The sequence below is a fragment of the Cyrtonyx montezumae genome, unplaced genomic scaffold (assembly GCF_038088225.1).
Source record: "Cyrtonyx montezumae isolate F1298 unplaced genomic scaffold, pur_monq_1.0 scaffold_8, whole genome shotgun sequence".
Lineage (NCBI taxonomy): Eukaryota > Metazoa > Chordata > Aves > Galliformes > Odontophoridae > Cyrtonyx > Cyrtonyx montezumae.
The window spans coordinates 101,579,236-101,598,645 of record NW_027072089.1 but is presented as its reverse complement, the minus strand read 5'-3'; the positions used below and the strand labels follow the sequence as shown (position 1 = coordinate 101,598,645).

At 41.7% G+C, this 19,410-nt stretch overlaps 1 protein-coding gene across 3 annotated transcripts in view; it reads right to left on the bottom strand.

The window, feature by feature from the left end:
* The window catches only part of LARS2 (leucyl-tRNA synthetase 2, mitochondrial), a 79,330-nt gene extending 76,763 nt beyond the window's left edge, over positions 1-2,567 (bottom strand). For 2 of the 3 annotated variants that reach the window (XR_010623221.1, XM_065753727.1), the window contains exons 1-2: positions 2,492-2,567; positions 698-953 (exon numbers count right to left, since the gene is read on the bottom strand). Coding sequence is in view for 2 of the 3 variants with exons in the window: in XM_065753727.1 (XP_065609799.1) it covers positions 698-952 (255 nt within the window). In the remaining variant the exon portion in view is untranslated. Of the gene's footprint in view, positions 1-697; positions 954-1,695; positions 1,712-2,491 lie in introns of those variants that run through there. The other variant, XM_065753728.1, reaches the window with a different exon arrangement.
* Between the last annotated feature and the right edge of the window lie 16,843 nt (positions 2,568-19,410).

Sequence of the window (19,410 nt, the reverse complement as noted above, 5' to 3'; positions counted from 1 at the left end):
ATGCCTTCCCTGCTAGACGCACACGTACCTGCTATTTTTATCTGTTTTCTTTATCAGAAAAAGCAAGCTCTCTTCCTCTCTTTGACAGTCAGATAGCACTGATTTTTATATTTTTTTTTTTTTGCTGGAGAAGGAGCACGTTTTAGGAGAGAAGAACAAGCAAACAAGAGGGGGCCAAAAGTAAGTTTTGAGCTCTATGTGACTGAGCATAACTGAGAAATCAAAGAGTCAGATACAGAGGTTACAGTTGTTTTCAACATCTTTTATTGGGAATGTTTTCTTCTGTTAAATTGCTCATTATTCCTAACTCACTGTAGAACAGAACATACACAGTACTTAATATAATAGCTTTTGTCATAACCACAGAGAACATCGCTTCAAAAAGTTATGGAAGTAAAATACGTTTAATACTTTAAATAATTCATTTCTGAACGCGATATAAAATTAGAATAATTGAGTAAACACTCTGTACATTTACCAGCTCATACTCTGCTGAACATTATGTTCTTCCTTTTTTTTCCCCCCCATCTACTGCAGTATTTCCTTTTAAATTATCTACTATTACATAAAAAGATTCCCCTCTCAACTATGATATGCATTTAATCATTGTAAGTTAATTCTATCAAGTATTTTTAATTAAATTCATTTTAAGGAAACAAAAACATCAAACAATTTCCAAATTTCTCACAATGCTTACATCTGTTTCTGAAATTCTGCAGAACTGCTCCTTTATTCTTGGGAACCACCAACTTTCCACTCTTCTTCTTGTCTCCAGCCCATAGTTTTTCTCCCATCTCCCTGTCTCGCTGTAAATAGTTCTGATACAAGCAGGAACTGGACTCCTCTGCCATTTAATGAGTGCCAAGAAGCCATTCAGTTGTCTGTTCAAACATGTGGAACAGGCACCAACTCTCTGACAAACTGATTGCATTCTTAACACTACAGTGTCCATTCTGAAAAAGATAAAAACACATAGTACAGTCTCAAACATAAAGCTGTATTTCAGAGGTTATTAAGATCATGCAGAACTTTGGTAGCTCTGAAACGTTCACTTTAGATTACTTTGCTGCTCTCCATTTGCATTTTATTTCTATGTGTTTAAATTATACAAGCATTTTTGTTTTATCTAAGAGAGTGAACTGCGGACTTTGCATAGAACAACAGTGTTATGATAAATTTCTTCTCCAGAATCCCAACTCCCATAAAAGCAGCATTAGTCACTGAAGACCCAAGGAACTCAGCTGACAGAACAGAAGTGGGCTAATGGTGTTAGTAATCATTTAGAATGAATGCAGGGAGAAGAGGAAGTTGGATGAAATTATTCTGTAAAACTCCTGAATTTGTAATTAAGGAAAAGAGATGGGGGAGGATTACTATAATTAGTAGATTCCAGCTAGGTATTCTAAATTGAGTGTTGTGTTAAGAGCTTCCTTGTCAGTATAGCTTCCTGCTAGAACTATCTGGGAAACTTACAGAGTCCAGAATAGGACTAATAAGGTAAGACATTCTGGTTCTGAAGAGATCCACTCTCCTTCAACTGAAAATCCAATTACAAGAACTCCTCACATGCTTCTAAGTGAGCGTTACAAAATTAGAAATTACTTAGATGTGAAAACGATCAAATAGTGTCCAAGCTAATTATTAGGCTCAATAAAATATAAAATCACAGAATCAGTTCTGCCCCTTCTGGCTTACCTATTTTTGATACAAAATATGTACTGATTTTACCAGATTATTTTTTTCTAGAAAATATGGCATTAATGAATAAACCAACTTTTGTATCTTCCCCCCATATTACATGTTATGCTTCTGTACTGTACATTGCATATGCAGACACATGTCTCCCTTGTCCACCTCACTGCCTGTCTCCAGAACTGCACTTTTCTCTGCTCCTTAATGAGCAGACTCTTCTAAATACTCCTTCAATTATGCAAGTTCTGGCAGTGCCTTGAATTTCTCCTTGCTAAATCTCCTGAGCTCTATCTCAATTGTAGTAACAAACCCAGAGCTAAACTCAGGATTCAAGCAACACAAAATAAGCAAGCACATTTTAGTACTTGCCTACTTCGCTGTTATTTTTATGATCTCTTCTTTCTATTACTCTGACACTGTAAGAGAAAGGAGCTCTGTCCTTCCTTCCAGAAGCGGCGTTCAGCACTGAGGTGGAGGCTGGGGACTCCCTAAGCCCTCTCACGCACACATCGTGCCTTGTAGGACAAAACACAAGCAGTGTATATACCGTGTGGCCTTTGCAGGCTCACGTATACAGGTGCAGAACAAGAACAGTGCCGCAGGTACGGGGGACACCTATCTCAGTTGCTTCAGCGAGGCCGGACTGATAGAACGGAAAGGAACGCAGCTCGAGACACTGCATTGGAACGATGCCGTAGCAGACAGGCAAAGGAGCGTGGAAGAACAGGCAGCGAAGCGGGAAGGCTGAGGGAGAGGGTGATGGAGGCGCGGAGGGTGCAGCGCAGCGGGGAACGGTTACCTGCCCGCGGGAAGGCGCGGCTGCACCTCTTGCACCCTCAGCTGTTGCCTCCCGCTCTGGGCGCCGCCATCTTAGGGTGGGGGGGGAAGGGGACGCACTCTCCGCGCCTGCACCGTCCTCTGCGCACGCGCAGTGGGGCTCCCACGGGCGCGTTGGACCGGGCCGAGCGCGTCCCGCGCTGCCGGGCGCGCTCCAGGATTGATGATCAGTTCACGGTTGATGTGCGTGTTCTCTCATGGGCTAGCGCTCGATAGTGTTACTGGACACGTGCGGTTATGGAATGTAAGATGGACCTGCGCCTAACCAGTCCGCATAGGCCATCACTGGGTGTTGTTCTCGATCTCACACTGGGGCACTTTGATGGCATTTCACTCCTGATGATCCTAAAGACTCCAGAAACTCACAGGGAGTGGTACAGATGTTTCAGAGGTACTTAGAGATGGAGGTCAGCCCTCCAAGGCAAAATACAGGCTGTATTCCTGTCCTGAGTCAACATTTCATCTTGCACTGGGGCACGTCCTGGCCATCTGTATTCCCGGCCATACGCCCTTTGGCCAGATATCTGTGACTGTGGCACCAATCTGATCTGCCATAAGGACATGATGAGCATCTCCTTGGCAATGAAGACTGGAGTGCTGACCACAATGTCAGCAGGCCACATACCAATTACTGAAGACACTACTGAGCCTCCCACCTCCAATAATTCCCACAAGGTGCAAGTCAGCCACACCACTTCAGTCCTATTTGCACCTTCCAAGGCCATTCTGTCCTATGGGTACCAGGCTCTAAATTGTCAGGGGCAGGGAGCAGAAGGTTATTGTCATTACCAATTTCGGATCTTACTCAATTGTCAGTGCCCACAATTTGGATCCTAAGAGGGAAGGCCCATGTTGTCTATAACATCTTGAGGGTACTGGGTCTGCCATCTCTAGGCCTTTCATTCATGTTCTGTGGGGTTTCATAGGGTCACTTTGTTCACCCCTGCAGGGACTGAGAGTCTGTCTTCAGGGCAGCCTTAAAAATACCACTAGAGCATTCAATAAGGCCAGTCCCTGTTGGATTATGTTGCAGGTGGAACGACCACTCAATGTTGTTTTCTTCTGCCCAGCATTGTATCATCGCACCAGAAAAATAAGTCTCTTGGTCACTCTCGATAACTTGAGGGGTCCCATCAACTTGTTAAGTCCCTATATGATATATGCCTTGTTTACTCTTGGCACTGGAGAGGCCTGCATTAGCCCACTTGCTGTGTCAACACAGGTCAGGGCATATTTTGCCCCCTCAGACCAAGGGAGGGGTCCAATATAATTGACCTGCCATCACTGGAGATGATTGTATCCTCTAGAAAGATGGGCTGTTGCCTCAGGTAATGGTCTCAGTCTCATCTTGGAGCAAGCACCACAGTCGTGGCATGCCTGGACAATATCAGATAGTTGTTTGGGCAGCTCCCACGCTCTAGCAGCTGTCTTTTGTCTGGAATGCTGCAGCTTCTGACATAACCAGTGGACAACGTACTTGGAAGGTGTATTCACAATCAAACTCAGGCCAGTGTGTCAGCTTCATAACTTCCTTGTGACTGTAGAGGTTGGTGATCAGATACATGGTAGACATGTACAGTCCTGTGTTTAACCACATTCCATGTCTAATCACAGACTGGCTTCCCCATGTCTTCCCCAGATTGGCTGGGTGTTGATAATCCATTCCTGGGTGGCCTACTGTGCAATCCAAAGAGTGAACCCCCAGTACACAGCCCAGCTATCTGTGCAGATATTCAGGTTACCATCACCATGTTCCTTGGTTATAACCATCCACACAGCTCACAGTTCTGCTCATTGGCTACTCTGACCATCCCCCTCTTCAAAACAAATTGTTTCAGTGGAGGCATGGTATGCCACTGCTCTCCACTTGCTGGACCCATCCATAAACCAGGCATCTTCCTGAGTAGGATATTTTCCTTCCTGAACATGACTCTTCTCTAGTGGAGCAATCATTGCCTCTTCCGGCACATTGCTGTGATATGTCACTGGGCCAAGGATCTTCTGAAATTCTTCTTTTAATGGTGATGAAGACAGACTACTCCTCTGGCTGAGACAGGCAACCCACTGAGCCACTGTCTGTGCTTGGGCCACCCGTCTTAGGAAGATGGGTCAGATCTTTAACCCATCCTTGAATTGGTAAAGTGGTCTTGACTATGACTTCAGATGTTTGGGTTATTTACTCTACCACCTGCAATGTGGCATAGACAGCCAGTAGCTGTTTTCCAATCATGCTTTATCTTTCTTCTGCTCTGTGCCAGACTTGAGACCAGAACCTGATCAGGAATTTCACAGGTAGTCCCAGACCCTGCACTTTCTGTGGGTTTATAGCCCATCCTTTTTCCTGCAGATAGGTTGTCAGCGAATCTGCCACCTGACCTACTGCCTCCAGGAGGTCAGATGGCAACATGAGATTATCGATATAGTGATACAGATTAACATCACTAGGTCTTCTCCAGTCTGCCAGGTCACACGCCACCAGGTTATGGCAGCATGTTGGTGAACATACATACTTCTGTGGCTGGACCCGAAAGATCTGCTGCCTGCCTCCCCGTGTAAATGAAAATTGGTCCTGCAATTCTTCAGCAATTGGAATACTGAAAAATGCATTTGCCAAGTCTAGGACACAATGGTAGGCTTTTATTTCCCTAGTCAGTGTGTCCATCAGGGAGGCAGTACTGGGTATGGCTGCATGACCTTATTTAACTCTATAGTCCACTGTCATTCTCCGTATGCCATCTGACTTCTGCACTGGCTATATGGGGAAATTATACAGGCTACGTGCAGGCCTTATGATGCCAGCCTTTCCTAATTCCTGCACAGTCCTGGATATTTCATCTTGCCCCCCAGGAGTCTATATTGCTTTATACTAATAATCCAATGCAATTCCAGCAGGTGAATAGGCTCATGTTTCACATGGCCTCTCAATATCACCTGCACCACTCAGACACTAATGCACCTCTGCCAGAGTCTGAGCTCTCCTACAGTCATCTGGAGAAGCAGACCCCATAAGACATCTATGCTCAAGATGTACACTTGGACTGGGGCAATAGACACCTTATACTCCTGGGGTGGGAGACACCCAACCCTCAGTTTCAACCTCATCGAAGTGACAGGAATGGTCTGTCCCCTGAAACCACCAATCATTACTTTGTCCCCTTTAAACTTGGTAGATTCCCCATAAATAATGGATGCCTCTGTGCCCATGTCAACCAATGCCATGACTCGCTGTATATTCTTTTGGGACCAAAAAAAGTAATTAGTTCAACAGAGGTCCTCTGGTCCTGTCTGGAGGCCCTAGTTACAGAGGAACTGACATCTACTATCATGCCACAACCTGCATTATTGCCAAGTCTTTTTCCTCAGGATGGCTCAGGTTTTCTCTTTCTATTAGGGACTATAAAGTCCTCCAGGTTCCAGGCTTGCGCTGGTACCCTTCCAGTTATTTTCACCCCTGATCTTCTGGGAGTATTTTGAGATTTTTAACCATCTCTAAGTTCTTCCCACAATTGGAAGAGGATGTGATTGGGTTGACGGTCAATTTTTGTAAAGGCTACCCCAGCCTGTATGAGATTATTTTTCCTGTCAGCACATTAAATTGTTGTTCTAACCTCTCAATGTGATCATGTAATAATTGATATTCATTCTCAAGAGTGTTATTTGAGAGTTCCACTTGATTTAATGTGCTTAATAATGGCCATGCTGCAGTGGACACTGATAACTGTCTCTCCTTTTTAATAAGAATATCTTTATGCACTCCATGGAGATATTCTGCCATGTGGGATGGGGATTGAAGCAAACTTCCACTATCCTGCAAGGGACTCCATTTTTCAATTGTGGTTATGAGTTTTTAAAAAAGCTGATCCCAGAAATCCTGGGATATGCCCAAGCAAAGTTTAATCCAAATCTACGATGCTCTCCCCCTTGACCCCTCTAAAGATACTCCCCAGGAAAGCCATGATATTCTCTCCTGCCTAGCTTGCCTAACATAAAGGTTGTAAAAGCAAAGAGACCAGATGAACAAGGAGGTGTTACAAAGTAGGAAAACAAGTGCTCACCTGTCTCTGAAGATCTAGGCTTGCAGGAAAGGAGCTCCACAAAGGGATCTCAAACAAGAGACCTTTCCTCAGTGACAGTCAGCCCTTAAATGAGGTCTAAGAGATGTGGAGCCTGGCTACACCTGTTATGGTCATGCAGGTGAACCGCCTTTGCCCATGCTCCCAGGGCTGACCAATCTTTCCTTCAGGTGCTCATTCAGTGGTTCAGGCTTTGACTCACCCTCTCCCCCCTTTCCCTTTTTCCCCTTTTCCCTTTCCCACAGGAGTCAATAAAGACAATTTAGAGCAGCGTAATTAATTATACCTCTGGCTGGAAAACATCTTACCCAGTTGTCAACACTATACAGTTTGGAGTTGTTTTTAATTACTGCAAGTTGCTTGACATAACTTCCAAGGAACAAGAAATGTTTATTTGTTTGTTTTACTGTGGATTGTGCCCTTTTGCTTCTGGCAACAATCAATTCTTTATATTTTTAAACCATTCCATTGACCAGTGCTTTTCTGCTGAAGTTTAAATCGACACATTCTGTCTGTGCAATGCGATGCTTACACTAAGGTGAAGCGTCTTGTCTGCTAGAGTGACAGCCTCCTGATGTGACTAAAAATACATGTTTACCAAATAAACTTGCTGCTGTTGTGTGTACCTGTCAAGTATATTTATGCTCTACCCTTTTTACCACAAAAATGAACCTGAGAGCAGCTCTGATAGTTGCAATGCTTATAAACTACTGCAGCTCTGCCAGGGCTGTATGCATTATTTTGGGATGTAGGGGACGGACACAGTTCAGCCCTCATCTGAGACCTTGTGCCAGCATCTTATGAAGAGAAGGGACATGTTTGAAGGATGATCTAAGTAGGATCCGAGTGGTTTTTATCTGTTCGGTGCCTGAAGCTGGCTCAGTTCATTCAGGGATTGGTTCCTTGTTTACTTATGCGGTGTAGGAGACTTGAGAAGTCCGTCCCTGATCCCTGAGCTCTCCTGATTCATGTGGGTTAATTCAAGAGGTCATGTCCCTGGCTCTCTGCCCTGCCCTCTGCCAGGGGCCACTGGCTGTTAAACAGAGAGATGAGTGAGCAGCAATCCCAACCCATGCCTGGCCTATCAAGATGAACCATTGCTGAATTTAATTCTCATTCATATGCTGGGCTGTGAACTATGACAGCAACCAGGTCTGCTTTGTGATCTCTGCTGGTTTCAGCTGAGGCTGATACTCACTTCTAAAGAGAAAGGAGCTGCCACAAAAGAGCTAGCAGTCCTTGCTTACAGATGCAAGCCTCTGTACATAAGCACCTCCCACCTCAACCTGGGACATGATATGGTAGAGATTCAGAGTAAATGAAGGTGGTAAAATAGGAGAGAATTGATTTATCTTGTCTTAAAAATGTTTTGGAAATCCAATCGCTTTCAAATTTAGAATTATCTAAATCTCTGGATTGTTAAAGTATCAAACATTAAACATATTGACCTATATTTCTCAAGGCCTGCCATCAAGATTATAGCTGATTGAGTAGTCAGACCTTTGTCTTATTTTTTTAATCCATTCATCTCACTAAAAAATTGCTTTCTCATCCTCACAATCTGCTTATAGATTTCATTTGCTTGAAGATAAGGATAATCTGTTTAGATGAATACTAAATTAATTGCAATCTTAAATGCCTCCAAGGAAGTTGATGGATGTTAGACAGAAATGCAGACCTACCATACCTTGGGAGCACTTAGGCTAGCCCATGTGGAGCCTCAAGCACTTCTGTGTACATCAAATTATGCAGCAACTCAAAGTGGATGTGAGTCAAGGTCAGACGTTCATCGTAACACTGCTGAAAGTTGTGTGTTGCTTAAGTAGGTACTGCTGGAGGGGTTTGTAAATGGATGGAGGTTCTCTTGGAACGACAGTCATTTGCAAAGTCTTGGCTATATGTGCCACTTGGCACCCACATTAAAAAAAAATAAACTGGAGAAAAATAAGAAATGAATATCATTCTTGATTACTCCTTACTTCCTTCTGGGAGGAGTTGGTGGTATGATTCTTATTAGCTGGGGGTTGAAAGTTGAGAATGTTTAAGGTCCTTTACAACCAAGCCATTCTATGATCATATGAAAAACAAGCAAAAGACATTCAGCACAGATTAAAGTTGTGTGTTATTTCAGGACAGATAGAAGATGACTTCTGTCAGTGGTAGGTACTATTGGGACCTTAATCCAAGAATATACTGACCTTTTCATTTGTGTCACTTTCCCATTGATTTTACTGAAGCACATTCTGCTGCATATGTGGATTCTGATAGAGAAGAAGGTAACCAGCATCAGATGAAGCTAAACAAGATACATGATTGCCTGTAAACAAATTAAAAAGAAGTGAGGTAGACTGAGACCAATCAAAAACAGACACAGAAAGAAAGAAGAGCAAATCTATTTTGAGTAGCATGATAATCCAAGAAGATAAAGAGCACATGCAGTTATATGCTGTTATTTGGCATTTGGGCTTGCTCGTTGTTTTAGTCATGATAAGATTAGTAGAGTTCCCAATCTGCTAAGCACTAATTGTTTGGTATCACCATTTTAAAAGTTCCCACTGAGATTCAGTGTCATTGAGAAGTTCAAGAAATGACATATGGTCCAAGGAGAAAAGCTAAGCATACATTAAAGCTTTCCTCCAAATGCTGATACTAACTTTTCCTAACTTCTTTAACATATATTTTCCTCACTCACCAACAGCAGGTAAGCCTTTTCTGTCCTCTGTGCCCTGTCTGCATGCCTTGATGGGTGGAAGGTTAGCCAAGTTGTGAGAATAGAATAACTCACCTGCTATGTGTAAGACAAACACAAAAAGAGTCAGGGAAAAAGACTAGGGCAATTTGAAGCCTTCAAATAGTAGGTGTTATGCAGTGTAATGAATACGAGAGATCTTCAGACTTCCCCAAACAGTGCAACTAACCACTCTTCCATTATCCCCTCCTTCCCAGACAAAACTCTGGGTTTGCTTATTAATCTGGGCCATTTGTATGGACACCTTTCATTATGAGAAATTAGTGATACCATGACATCCGTATTTACCTTTATGCTAACCTTGATAGTAAGTTATTTTCCACAAGGTATTCTTCTGTTTTCTTTTTTTCATGCTGGAACTGTTTTTCTTGCCTGTGCACTGCCTTGTTTGTTAGATTTTTTATTAATCAACACAAAGCCTGGAGATCATTTAGTCATTAGATAATTCATTAGTTCCTGTATGAGGAATCTGCAGAAGTGCCCCAGTTGTCTGTCAGTTAAATAGACATGCTTCCCACATTACTGTATATGTTACTAGAGTTGATGTTAGTATTTCCTGGCATTGCTCTTTTGCTCCAGTATCAAAAATATTCCTGGTATTTTTCCAGCCTCCTAGAAAGAGAGGATTAAAAGGCAGCATTTGGAGTAAAAAATAATGTTTATTGCCTGCATACTTCAAATCCAGCCTTGTTTCATGTAATTAGTTTGCTTCTTGTTTTTTGTTGTTGTTTTCTTTTTCATTAGATTCCTTTAGAATACCTTTGCTTATACATTTCATTTTCCCCTTATTAACTTATACATGTATTCAGAGTTTTTGCTTTAATGCATAAGGTCAGATAACAAACACAGGTAACTGGATTGCAGAGGAATAAAGAGGAGCACTAGAGAATACAACAACAACAACAATAAAACAACCAACAAAAGTAATTAGTAGACTAAATAATAAAAAGAAAAAAAAATCTTCTCTCAAAGCCCTGTGCCCCATCTGAGCCCAGATCTCAAGGAAAAGAATTCCAAATTACTCCATTGGAAGAATAAACTCTTGAAAAATATAGAAAGGTAGAGGTATACTTTGGGGATAGAAGGGAATGGATTTGGATAAGACATATTACTAGGGGTGGAGCTTAATCTGTTCATAAAAGTATTATGTGGTATGGTTGGTGCTTTCTCTGGTGGGAAGCTGGCCTTTGTCATGAAGGAGGTTCTTGTCATGCAAAGCATTTAAATCAACACAGGTTCATCATCTATTGGTTTTGCAAGATGGGTAACTTACACAATGCATAAATGGAAAAAGAGGTTAGCTAAATAACAAGTAAACATGCTAATCCCATCCAGGGGTCTGTGCTTCACGACCAGGATAGTCCCATCTGGTTGGAAAATCCATGGGCCTGTCTGAGGGCCACTTGTTCTGCCACAGAGTGACAAGATAGGAATTTGAAAATGTGCAAGATCAAGGATTAGTGGAATCCTATTTTCCAGCATTGTTTTGAAAGGCAGATGTTGGCCCCAGACACGGGTCTGGATCCTATTTAAGTCCTAGGTGAGCCTCATTCTGAGCACATTTTGTTCAGCATTTACATTGTGGTGGGTGTCTGCAAGGGATGCATTGAACCCAAAATGCACATCCTGCTTATTCAGACCACTATCTCTGACAGTCAGAGCTTTTTACTTATTCAGACTAAAGTTCACAATTTAAGTGAGTGCTTGTATGTAAAGAGAAGTTTGCAAAATCAATACACTCCTGGTTGGTGTTTTTTTTCCTTCATCAACAATCCAATTTTCAAGCAAAGTAATCCATGCTGTTTATTCATCTTGGCCATCGTCTAATTCACTGGCACAATTCTGTTGCTGTTCAAAGCTACTTAGACACAGTGATGAGCAAAATTACACTTCTGCAGCATTCAGAGCTCCATGTTCCTTACTTTTAATCTGAAAAAAAAAACAACCCACCAACAAAAAACAAAAAACAGTCTGTTTTAAAGATTGTAAAAGTTCCAATTTGCTGGTGAAGTAGTGGATTCTGCTAGTGGTGATATACTGTCACTAAATTATCCACACTCAGATGTATCTGGGACTGTTACCTCTCTCTATTACATATAGGAGTTTAATTTTTGGAGACTGGCTGACAAGTAGGACAGCAGGGAAAGCAAAAGGTCGCATGTCCCAATGGGGAGATGAATTGGCTTGGCAAAGGGCTCAGTGAGTGCCAGAGCCAGGACAAAGCCAGGGATCATCCAGTTGAGAGTGGTGTAGGAATATGAGTGAAGCAGGAGGAAAATGATGAAACCTGTCCCTTTGGGTTGGCAGGGAAATTTTTGAGCTGTCCCAGCCCCTACCACCCTCTTTCACAGTAAAATTGTGTCTTACAACAGCGTGCAGTACTGCATCAGAGAAGAAAGAGTAAACAGGAAGACATGCATTAATGAGCCCCTTGTTGTGCCATGATGTTTCTTTCATTAAGGACCAGGCCCTCCTGTTAAAATAGGTGGAGAATGGACACTTTTCAATATAATGGACATTCAATATAACAATTGAACCTGCTTTTTACACTGATAGTCAAACTTCATCATAGCAATTATCCAACATCTAGACTGCACTTAAACTTTCTAATGATATCTGACAGCAGGAAACAATCTGAGTGCTGGATAAAATCATCCTGCACACCAGGGTTGTCTTTTCAACTGTTAGCTGACTCCAGGAAGGACTGCAGTAGAACAGGATGAAAATATCTCAAAGCCTTAAAATTAATGAGAAAAAAATAGAAGAACTTTATTGTGTGGAAAAGTTGAAAAACTAATTTGTACTAAAAAGCTCATTGCAGCTTGGGAATTGTTGTACACATATACTCCAGTATATACATATACATACTGCCTGTATACGTAAGTGTGTAATAGGCATATGCACATGTATATGTGTGTATACACAATTTGTGTTGATATAAATATGCCCCACATGGAAGTAAATGGGATTTGGGTTTTTATTTTTTATTTATTTATTTTTTCTGTATTTCTACATACTGTATAATTACTAAAGGAGAAATAATGATTACATTATTCTTGTTAGTTGAACAGAAAACAAGATGAAAGGAGACCATGTTTACCAGGGGAGCATAGTGCTAGAATAATCTGATAGCTTTCCCTAAATGAGATAATGGATTTTCCAAAATTGAAAACACGGTAAATCTCATTTGGACCTTAGTAAAGCACTTGATATACTCCTAATGGCAAAATATTAATGAAGCAAAAGAAGTTGGAGATTAACAGAGGACATGAAAGGTAGGGAGGAATTGACTGATGGAAAAGAGCAGAGGAAAGGGAAGAAAAGTGAAGAGCCAAGAAACAAGTTACTGCAAAAGTTGCTCAAGGGTCAGTTTTAGGACCAGTGCTGGTAATATTTTCATTAGCTACACTGGCGTATGAAGTAGGTGTGCTATTGAAATCTGAAGATGAAAGAACACAGCTAATACAGAATACAACAATCATTAAAACCTTTTTGACTTTGACAGGTACGTAAATGGGAAGCTATGTTTGATTAGAAGACAATATAAGGGCGTGCACTTCAGGGTTAATGAGAAATTTCTTCTCTAAGTGAGAAGAGAGATGACTCAGGCTGACAGAATTCTGGGTATCATGGATGATCACCAGATAACTATGAGTCAACCGTGGAATGGAGCTGTGAGAAAGGTGGATATGCTCATAGCACAATTCAGACAAGGTATTTCCAGCAGAAAGAAGTTTCCTTGTAAAGGCATGGATGAATGCACATCTGCAACACTGTATACAGCTCCTGTCACATTTCTGTAAGAAAGATGAATTCATCTGCAACAAGTGCAGAGAGGTACCGCAAAGCGTGCTATGTCAGAGGTGACAGAAAGTGATACTGAGACTAAAAAACAAAGGCTATGGCAGGATACTGATTTACTTCTCAGAATGCGATGACTGGGTTAATACCAAGACCAAAGAAGAATCATTTAAGGAAACTAATAATAAAATCTAGACATACTACATTTAGACTAGAAAGAAAACCAGCTTCTCACTAGTGCATCAGAGGGGTCCTGTAACAACTTTCCACAGCAGTGAAAACAACCTTCCTCCTCCAATAATTCTGTACAACTTTTAGGACAAAATTCAACACCTTAGCAGGAAAGATGATGTGACGTGATCCCTGTGGAGAGCCAGGATCTGGTCTATGTTTGATAATAGAGGTGGACCCTTGAAGTACTGTAACTTATTTCCCTGGGAAAATTCTGCATTACCTTCTGAACTAACCTTGCTCTGTAGACATGAGCTTTGAATCACAAAGCAAGGCAGATAGAGCCATGCTATTCATTCTGCCATACAGTGGGGAGCCTGAAGGTCTGAGAGGTGCAAAGCTGACATTCCTGTAAATTGTTTTTTTTTTGTCTGTCCCCTCAAAACTGCTTATGCTTTAATAAAAAAGAAAAGTTAACTTTTGACAGGGAGAATGTTCTTTTGCATATTTTTCAGAAAAAAAAAAAAACACCACGGAAAAAAAAATAAATAAACACCAACTGCCTGCATAGCTTGCAGGCATACCAGATGTACCAGATAAGCTCATTCAGCATTTCTTATTTATGTTGAAATGATGTGATGGAGATGGGCAGGAGAGGATGTTCTGTGCTTTCCTGCCTCCAAAAGAAGATTCAAGCAAAGGATATGCAATTTCAGCAAAGGATGTACCTTCATTCATTCCGTATCGACATAAAATCATTTGTTCATGCAAGAATGATCAAAGCCTGGGAACAACAGTCATGGACTCAACGCTTTTCCCTATCAGCATTTTGTTATAATTGAACCATGGCAGCACCTTGAGTTGGGGTGATAAAACAGGCACTGCAGTGCAGCAAAGGGCAAGCAGACAGTTTTGTTGTGCTAGGACACTGTGCTTACTTCATGCCTAAGACAGCCAGCTCACCTTCTCCCTGGACATGTGGGGAGCTGTGTACAAGAGGAATTGGACCACATGGAGCCCATGCTGGGCGTGGATCTGGAGGCAGTGTTAGCTAGGGCCTATTTTAGTTGAGGAAAGCTTTTCACTAATTGGGAAAACTCATCTGGTGGCAACACAAGGCATCTAAGTCAGAGCCCTGTTGCCTTCATGGATTCAGGAAACCAGCCTTGCTTAAGGATTGCTTTTGTGAATGCCTTCATTTTCAGCTGTGCCCTCTGAGCATGATGGACTGTTGCAAAGTTGGCTGCAATACACCTCTGCATTTTAAAATTATTATTCTGTGTACCAATCTGCTGCTTCTCATCATGCCAGTGTGAGGAGGAGAATCTGCAGAAAGAATCATTTTGGTGAAAAATGGTGTGCTGTTCAGTGCAAGTCTGTGTGCCACACTACTGATGCAATAAGGAATCTGTAATCAACAAATACAACAAACGAAGAATGTGAGAATTCCAGGAGGAGTGCTAATAATCTGCTGTCAGACTCAGCCCAATAGGAAAGCAGAGAGGGGAAACAAATGCCAGTTTGAGAGCCCCAAGTCCCAGAAAGGAGTTGGACCAGTGATACAGTCTGCAGCTGGGGGCACCTGGGCAGCTACATGGCTGCTCCAACTCAAGCTTTCATACAGCTTGATAGCCTCAAGGATCCCACATCTGGGAATGATGACAGCTATTTAGCTGGGAGAGGACAGCAGAGACCATTGTGCTGTTTTATATTATTGCAGATATTACAGCTGGAAAACTTATGATGCTATTATGATCCCCTTCTGTCTCATACAATTACAACTACCTTCTATTTTTTATTAGCACTGTTTGCAGCTCCGAGTCCTGCTAAAGGAATTTTTAATTTAATTTTCTTTGGAAAGAAAGCAAAAAAGGATTGGTGAAGCATTGCACATGCTGTTTGAAGTCTGGTAGTCTTTCCTAATGATCATCTACTATGATTTAACTTCAGCCTTTTTTTTTTCCTATTTATTAATTTATTGATGTTGCTATCAAACAGATCTATCTTAATGCCATGTAGACTACGGAGATAATAAGTTCATTTCATAGAATGACTGTGGTTGTTAGCTACAACAGATATGCTATTCAAATCCACTGGTGCTAGATAGAAATCCTTTTGCTTCCCAATGATAAGACTACTAATAGGAGAATTAAATGCTCTGGACTGCAATGCTTCCGTACCAATTAACTTCTCATTTTCAGAATTTGATGTTATCAAACCCACCGCTCACTTTCTCTTTCTAGCTGAAAATAAAGAGAAAGATGTCACAGAAACTATATAAGAAAATGGAGTATATTGCTGCTTAATAGAAGATGTTTGAGATATATACTATATCTAAAAAAAAAAAAAAAAAAGAAAAGAAAATATATTTTGAATCTTAAGCATTTGTATTTCACAAAAGGCTTTTTCCATAGCTGCAATTTTTTAATGGCTGAGAGCAACTCTTTGGAGAGCAAGGCTCATTTTTGATTCTGTTCTCATAAATAAACAAAGACAAATTGTTTTCTGGAATTCAAGGCAAATTTTGCCTCTAGCTGTGCAGACCCACAGTGATGCTTAGGCGACCTGTCGAAGTGTCCTGTCTTTGTGTCCTATGTAAGGAGTTCAAGGTTGCTTCAGCAGTCAAATCAAACTTTCTTTAGTTCAGCATGACCTTGTGAAAAAACAGCTTTGCACAAAGTGAACAAAATGCCAAGACACCATTCAGATACTCTGTGTATCCAAACATACAGTCAGATTCCTACTTTTGAATCTTCATGCTTCTGTAGGTGGTTGTTCTTTTTTTGGGGCCATATTTCCTGCTAACAGTGCTAAGTCTAAGCAGTGCACATAACGTTTACAGTTTTGATATTTTTGCAAACCCAATACTTATATTGTTACCTTACACTAATTGTTTTCAACTCTTTGCCATATGGAAGCCCAGTAAATGAGTAACAAATAGAAAGCAGCTCGATACCCAGAATCACCAGCACACATTAGCACTGCTTTTACATTACTGTGATGCTCAGATTCCTTAAGGTCTGTTAAGGATTTTTAGTGTCTATCTTTCCATAAATCTGGAAAGAGTGATGGAGAAATAGGAGGGTAAAAAGGTGTATAAGAAGTCTGCAGCACATCTTCAGACACGCCATTAGAGAGAAGAAATGAAATTCAATTTTTTTTTTTTTTTTTAAGTTTAGAAACTCTAAAATGGTCCACAATGCATATGCAAAAGCTAATTCTCGGGCAGTCCTATGGCTCAGTATCTTGTGAAACACCAGATGCACACTGAATGCTTTATATCCCTTAGGAAAGTAGACAGTCTTCGCTTTCTAATGATATAAACAAATCCATTCCTGCTTTAGTGCCCCGAAGGATTCTCTGTCTCAAGCTAGACACATTTTCAGTTCTGCAGACTTACTGTTCAGGGGCTGCAGGTTAAGTGTCATTTTTGGAGATAAAATTCATGTTTTAAGAAAGAAAGAGAAACCTTTTGAATGTTTGGCATGTCGTCCCGTGTTTCCAAATTGTAGCTACTATTTGTAAAATGGGTGAGAGAAGCTACAATGTAGCATGCACTTGCATTTCCCTAGAAGTAAGGAAGCCCCAGGTGCACAGGAACTCACTGTGTATTTAGCTGGTTGACTAATTACCTACACACTGAAAAGAGAGTAACAGCACTTTTTGTTCTAGTCTCCTGGATATCACATAGTTAAAACTGATCACCAGGCTTTGTGAACAATTACTCATTAAATTTACAGTTATAGAATCATAGAATCATTTGAGTTGGAAGGGACCTTTAAAGGTCATCTAATCCAACTCCCCTGCATTCATAGCTAGATCAGGTTGCTCAGATGCTGGTCTCCAGGGACAGGGCATCCACTACATCTCTGAGCAACCTGTTCCTGTGCTTCACTACCCTTATTATAGAAGACTTTTTTTGTTATATCCAATCTAACCCCCCCCCCTCCTTCTTTAGTTTGAAACTGTTTCCCCTTGTCCTGTCACAAAAGACCCTGCTGAAGAGTCTGTCCCCTTCCTTCTTTATAGCCCCACTTCAGATACTGAAAGGCTGCACTCAGGTCTCCCCAGAGCCTTCTTTTCTCCAGGCTGAACAGCCCCAGCTCTCTCAGCCTGTCCTCATAGGAGTGGTGTTCCATCCCTTGGATCCTTTTTGTGGCCCTCTTCTGAACATGTTCCAGCAGGTCCATGTCTCTCCTGCACTGAGGACTCCACATTGCTGCCTTATGTCCAGCTTCCCATGCATCAGTACCCCCAGGTCCTTTCTGGCAGGGCTGTGCTCCATTCTCACATCCCACAGCTTGCACTGATAAGTGGAGGTTGCTGTGACCCACGTGCAAGACCTTGTACTTGGATGTGTTGAACCTTGTGAGGTTCTCCTATGCCCACTGCCCCAGCCTGTCTAGGTCTCGCTCTGAATGGCATCCTGTCCCTCAGGTGTGTCAGATGCCCCTCACAACTTGGTGTCATCTGCAAACTTGCTGAGAGCACACTCAATTCCACTGTCAGTGTCACTGATTAAGATATTAAAGAGCATCAGTCTCAGAGCTGACCCTTGAGGGGATCTACATTCAGACATTGAGCCACTGACCACCACTCTGGGTATGATTTTGCAATAAGTCCATCAAATGGACAATGCATCAAATCCATATTTTTCCAATTTAGAGAAGGCTGTTGTGGTGGACCATGTCAAAGGCCTTACTGAAGTCCATATAGATGACATCAGTGGCTCTTTTCTTGTCCACTGATACAGTAATGTAGTCATAGAAGGCCACTAGATTTTTCAGGTAAGGACTTGCCCTTGATGAAGCCATGCTAGTTGTATCACTTCCATGTGTATTAACATAGCTTCCAGGAGGATTTACTCTATGATCTCTGGCACAGAGGTGGGGCTGACAGGTTGATAGTTCCCTGGGTTTTTCTTCCTACCCATCTTAAAAATGGGTGCAACATTCCCTTTTTCCAGTGACCAGAGACTTCACCTGACCACCATGACTTTTCAAATGGAGATTGGTTTGGCAACTATGTTTACCAATTCCCTCAGAACTCTAGGACACATCTTAATGGGATCCATAGACTTACTTGTGGATGTTCAGATTCCTAATGTGGTCACAAACCTGATCTTCACTTACAGTGGGAGGGACATTGCTCCCTAAGTCTCCACCCTCCAACTCATCTTTTTGAGAGGGCTTCCATTGCCTGCATATTTTCTCTCAATTTGACCAGCAGGTCCTGGTTCAGCCATGCTGGTTTCTTTCCTTCCCTTCCTGATTTCCTACACCTGGGAATGGAGAGCTTGTGTGCTATAAAGAAAGCTTCCTTAGAGATCTGCCAGTTTTTCTTCCCTCCCTTGTCCTTGAGGACAGCTTTCCCAAGGGTTTAGTTGACAAAACTCTGTTCTTCATGTAGGAGGCAATGTTTCTTCCACTCCATCCTCGCGTGTCGCTTCTTAACAGCTTGTAGCCATTGACAGACAGAGTCCAGTTGTGGGAATCATCCCACCAGGTTTCAGTGATGGTAGCTACATCACGGTTTTGCAGTAGAGCAGTGGCTTCGAACTCTTGTTCATTTCCCAAGCTGAGTTTAGTTCAGTCAAGGGCTGAGTTTGTTGGATTCTTCATCATTATAGATTCCCTTTCTATTTCCTTCTTCCTCCCTAAAATGTAGCAGAAGCAGCAGGCTTTTCTCACCTGGACTCAAGCAATTTTCCATGGTTTTCATGGTCACAAAGATCAAGAAATAAAGTACAAGGTTTGGGGTTGTTTTTTTTTGTTTGTTTGTTTGTTTTTTCCATTTTACACAAAGCCCTTTGTTTAGAAGCTGAGGAAGGATAGCACAGTATATATTGTCTCAGGAAAACTAGTTGCTTTCCCCAGCCCTGACAGTAGCCTTCTGGATGATCTTGCATTGGTTCCTTCACTTTTGGCTTTCAAAAACTTGCTTCCATCTTACCTCACTTTTAAGAGGTTCCCTGTATCCAGTGACTTAAAGCTGAGAGGTAAGACTCCATGTAACATAACAAGAAGAGATCAAACTACTCTAAATTTCAAAGCTTTCATTGAGCCTACAGCAACAGACCTATGCCTT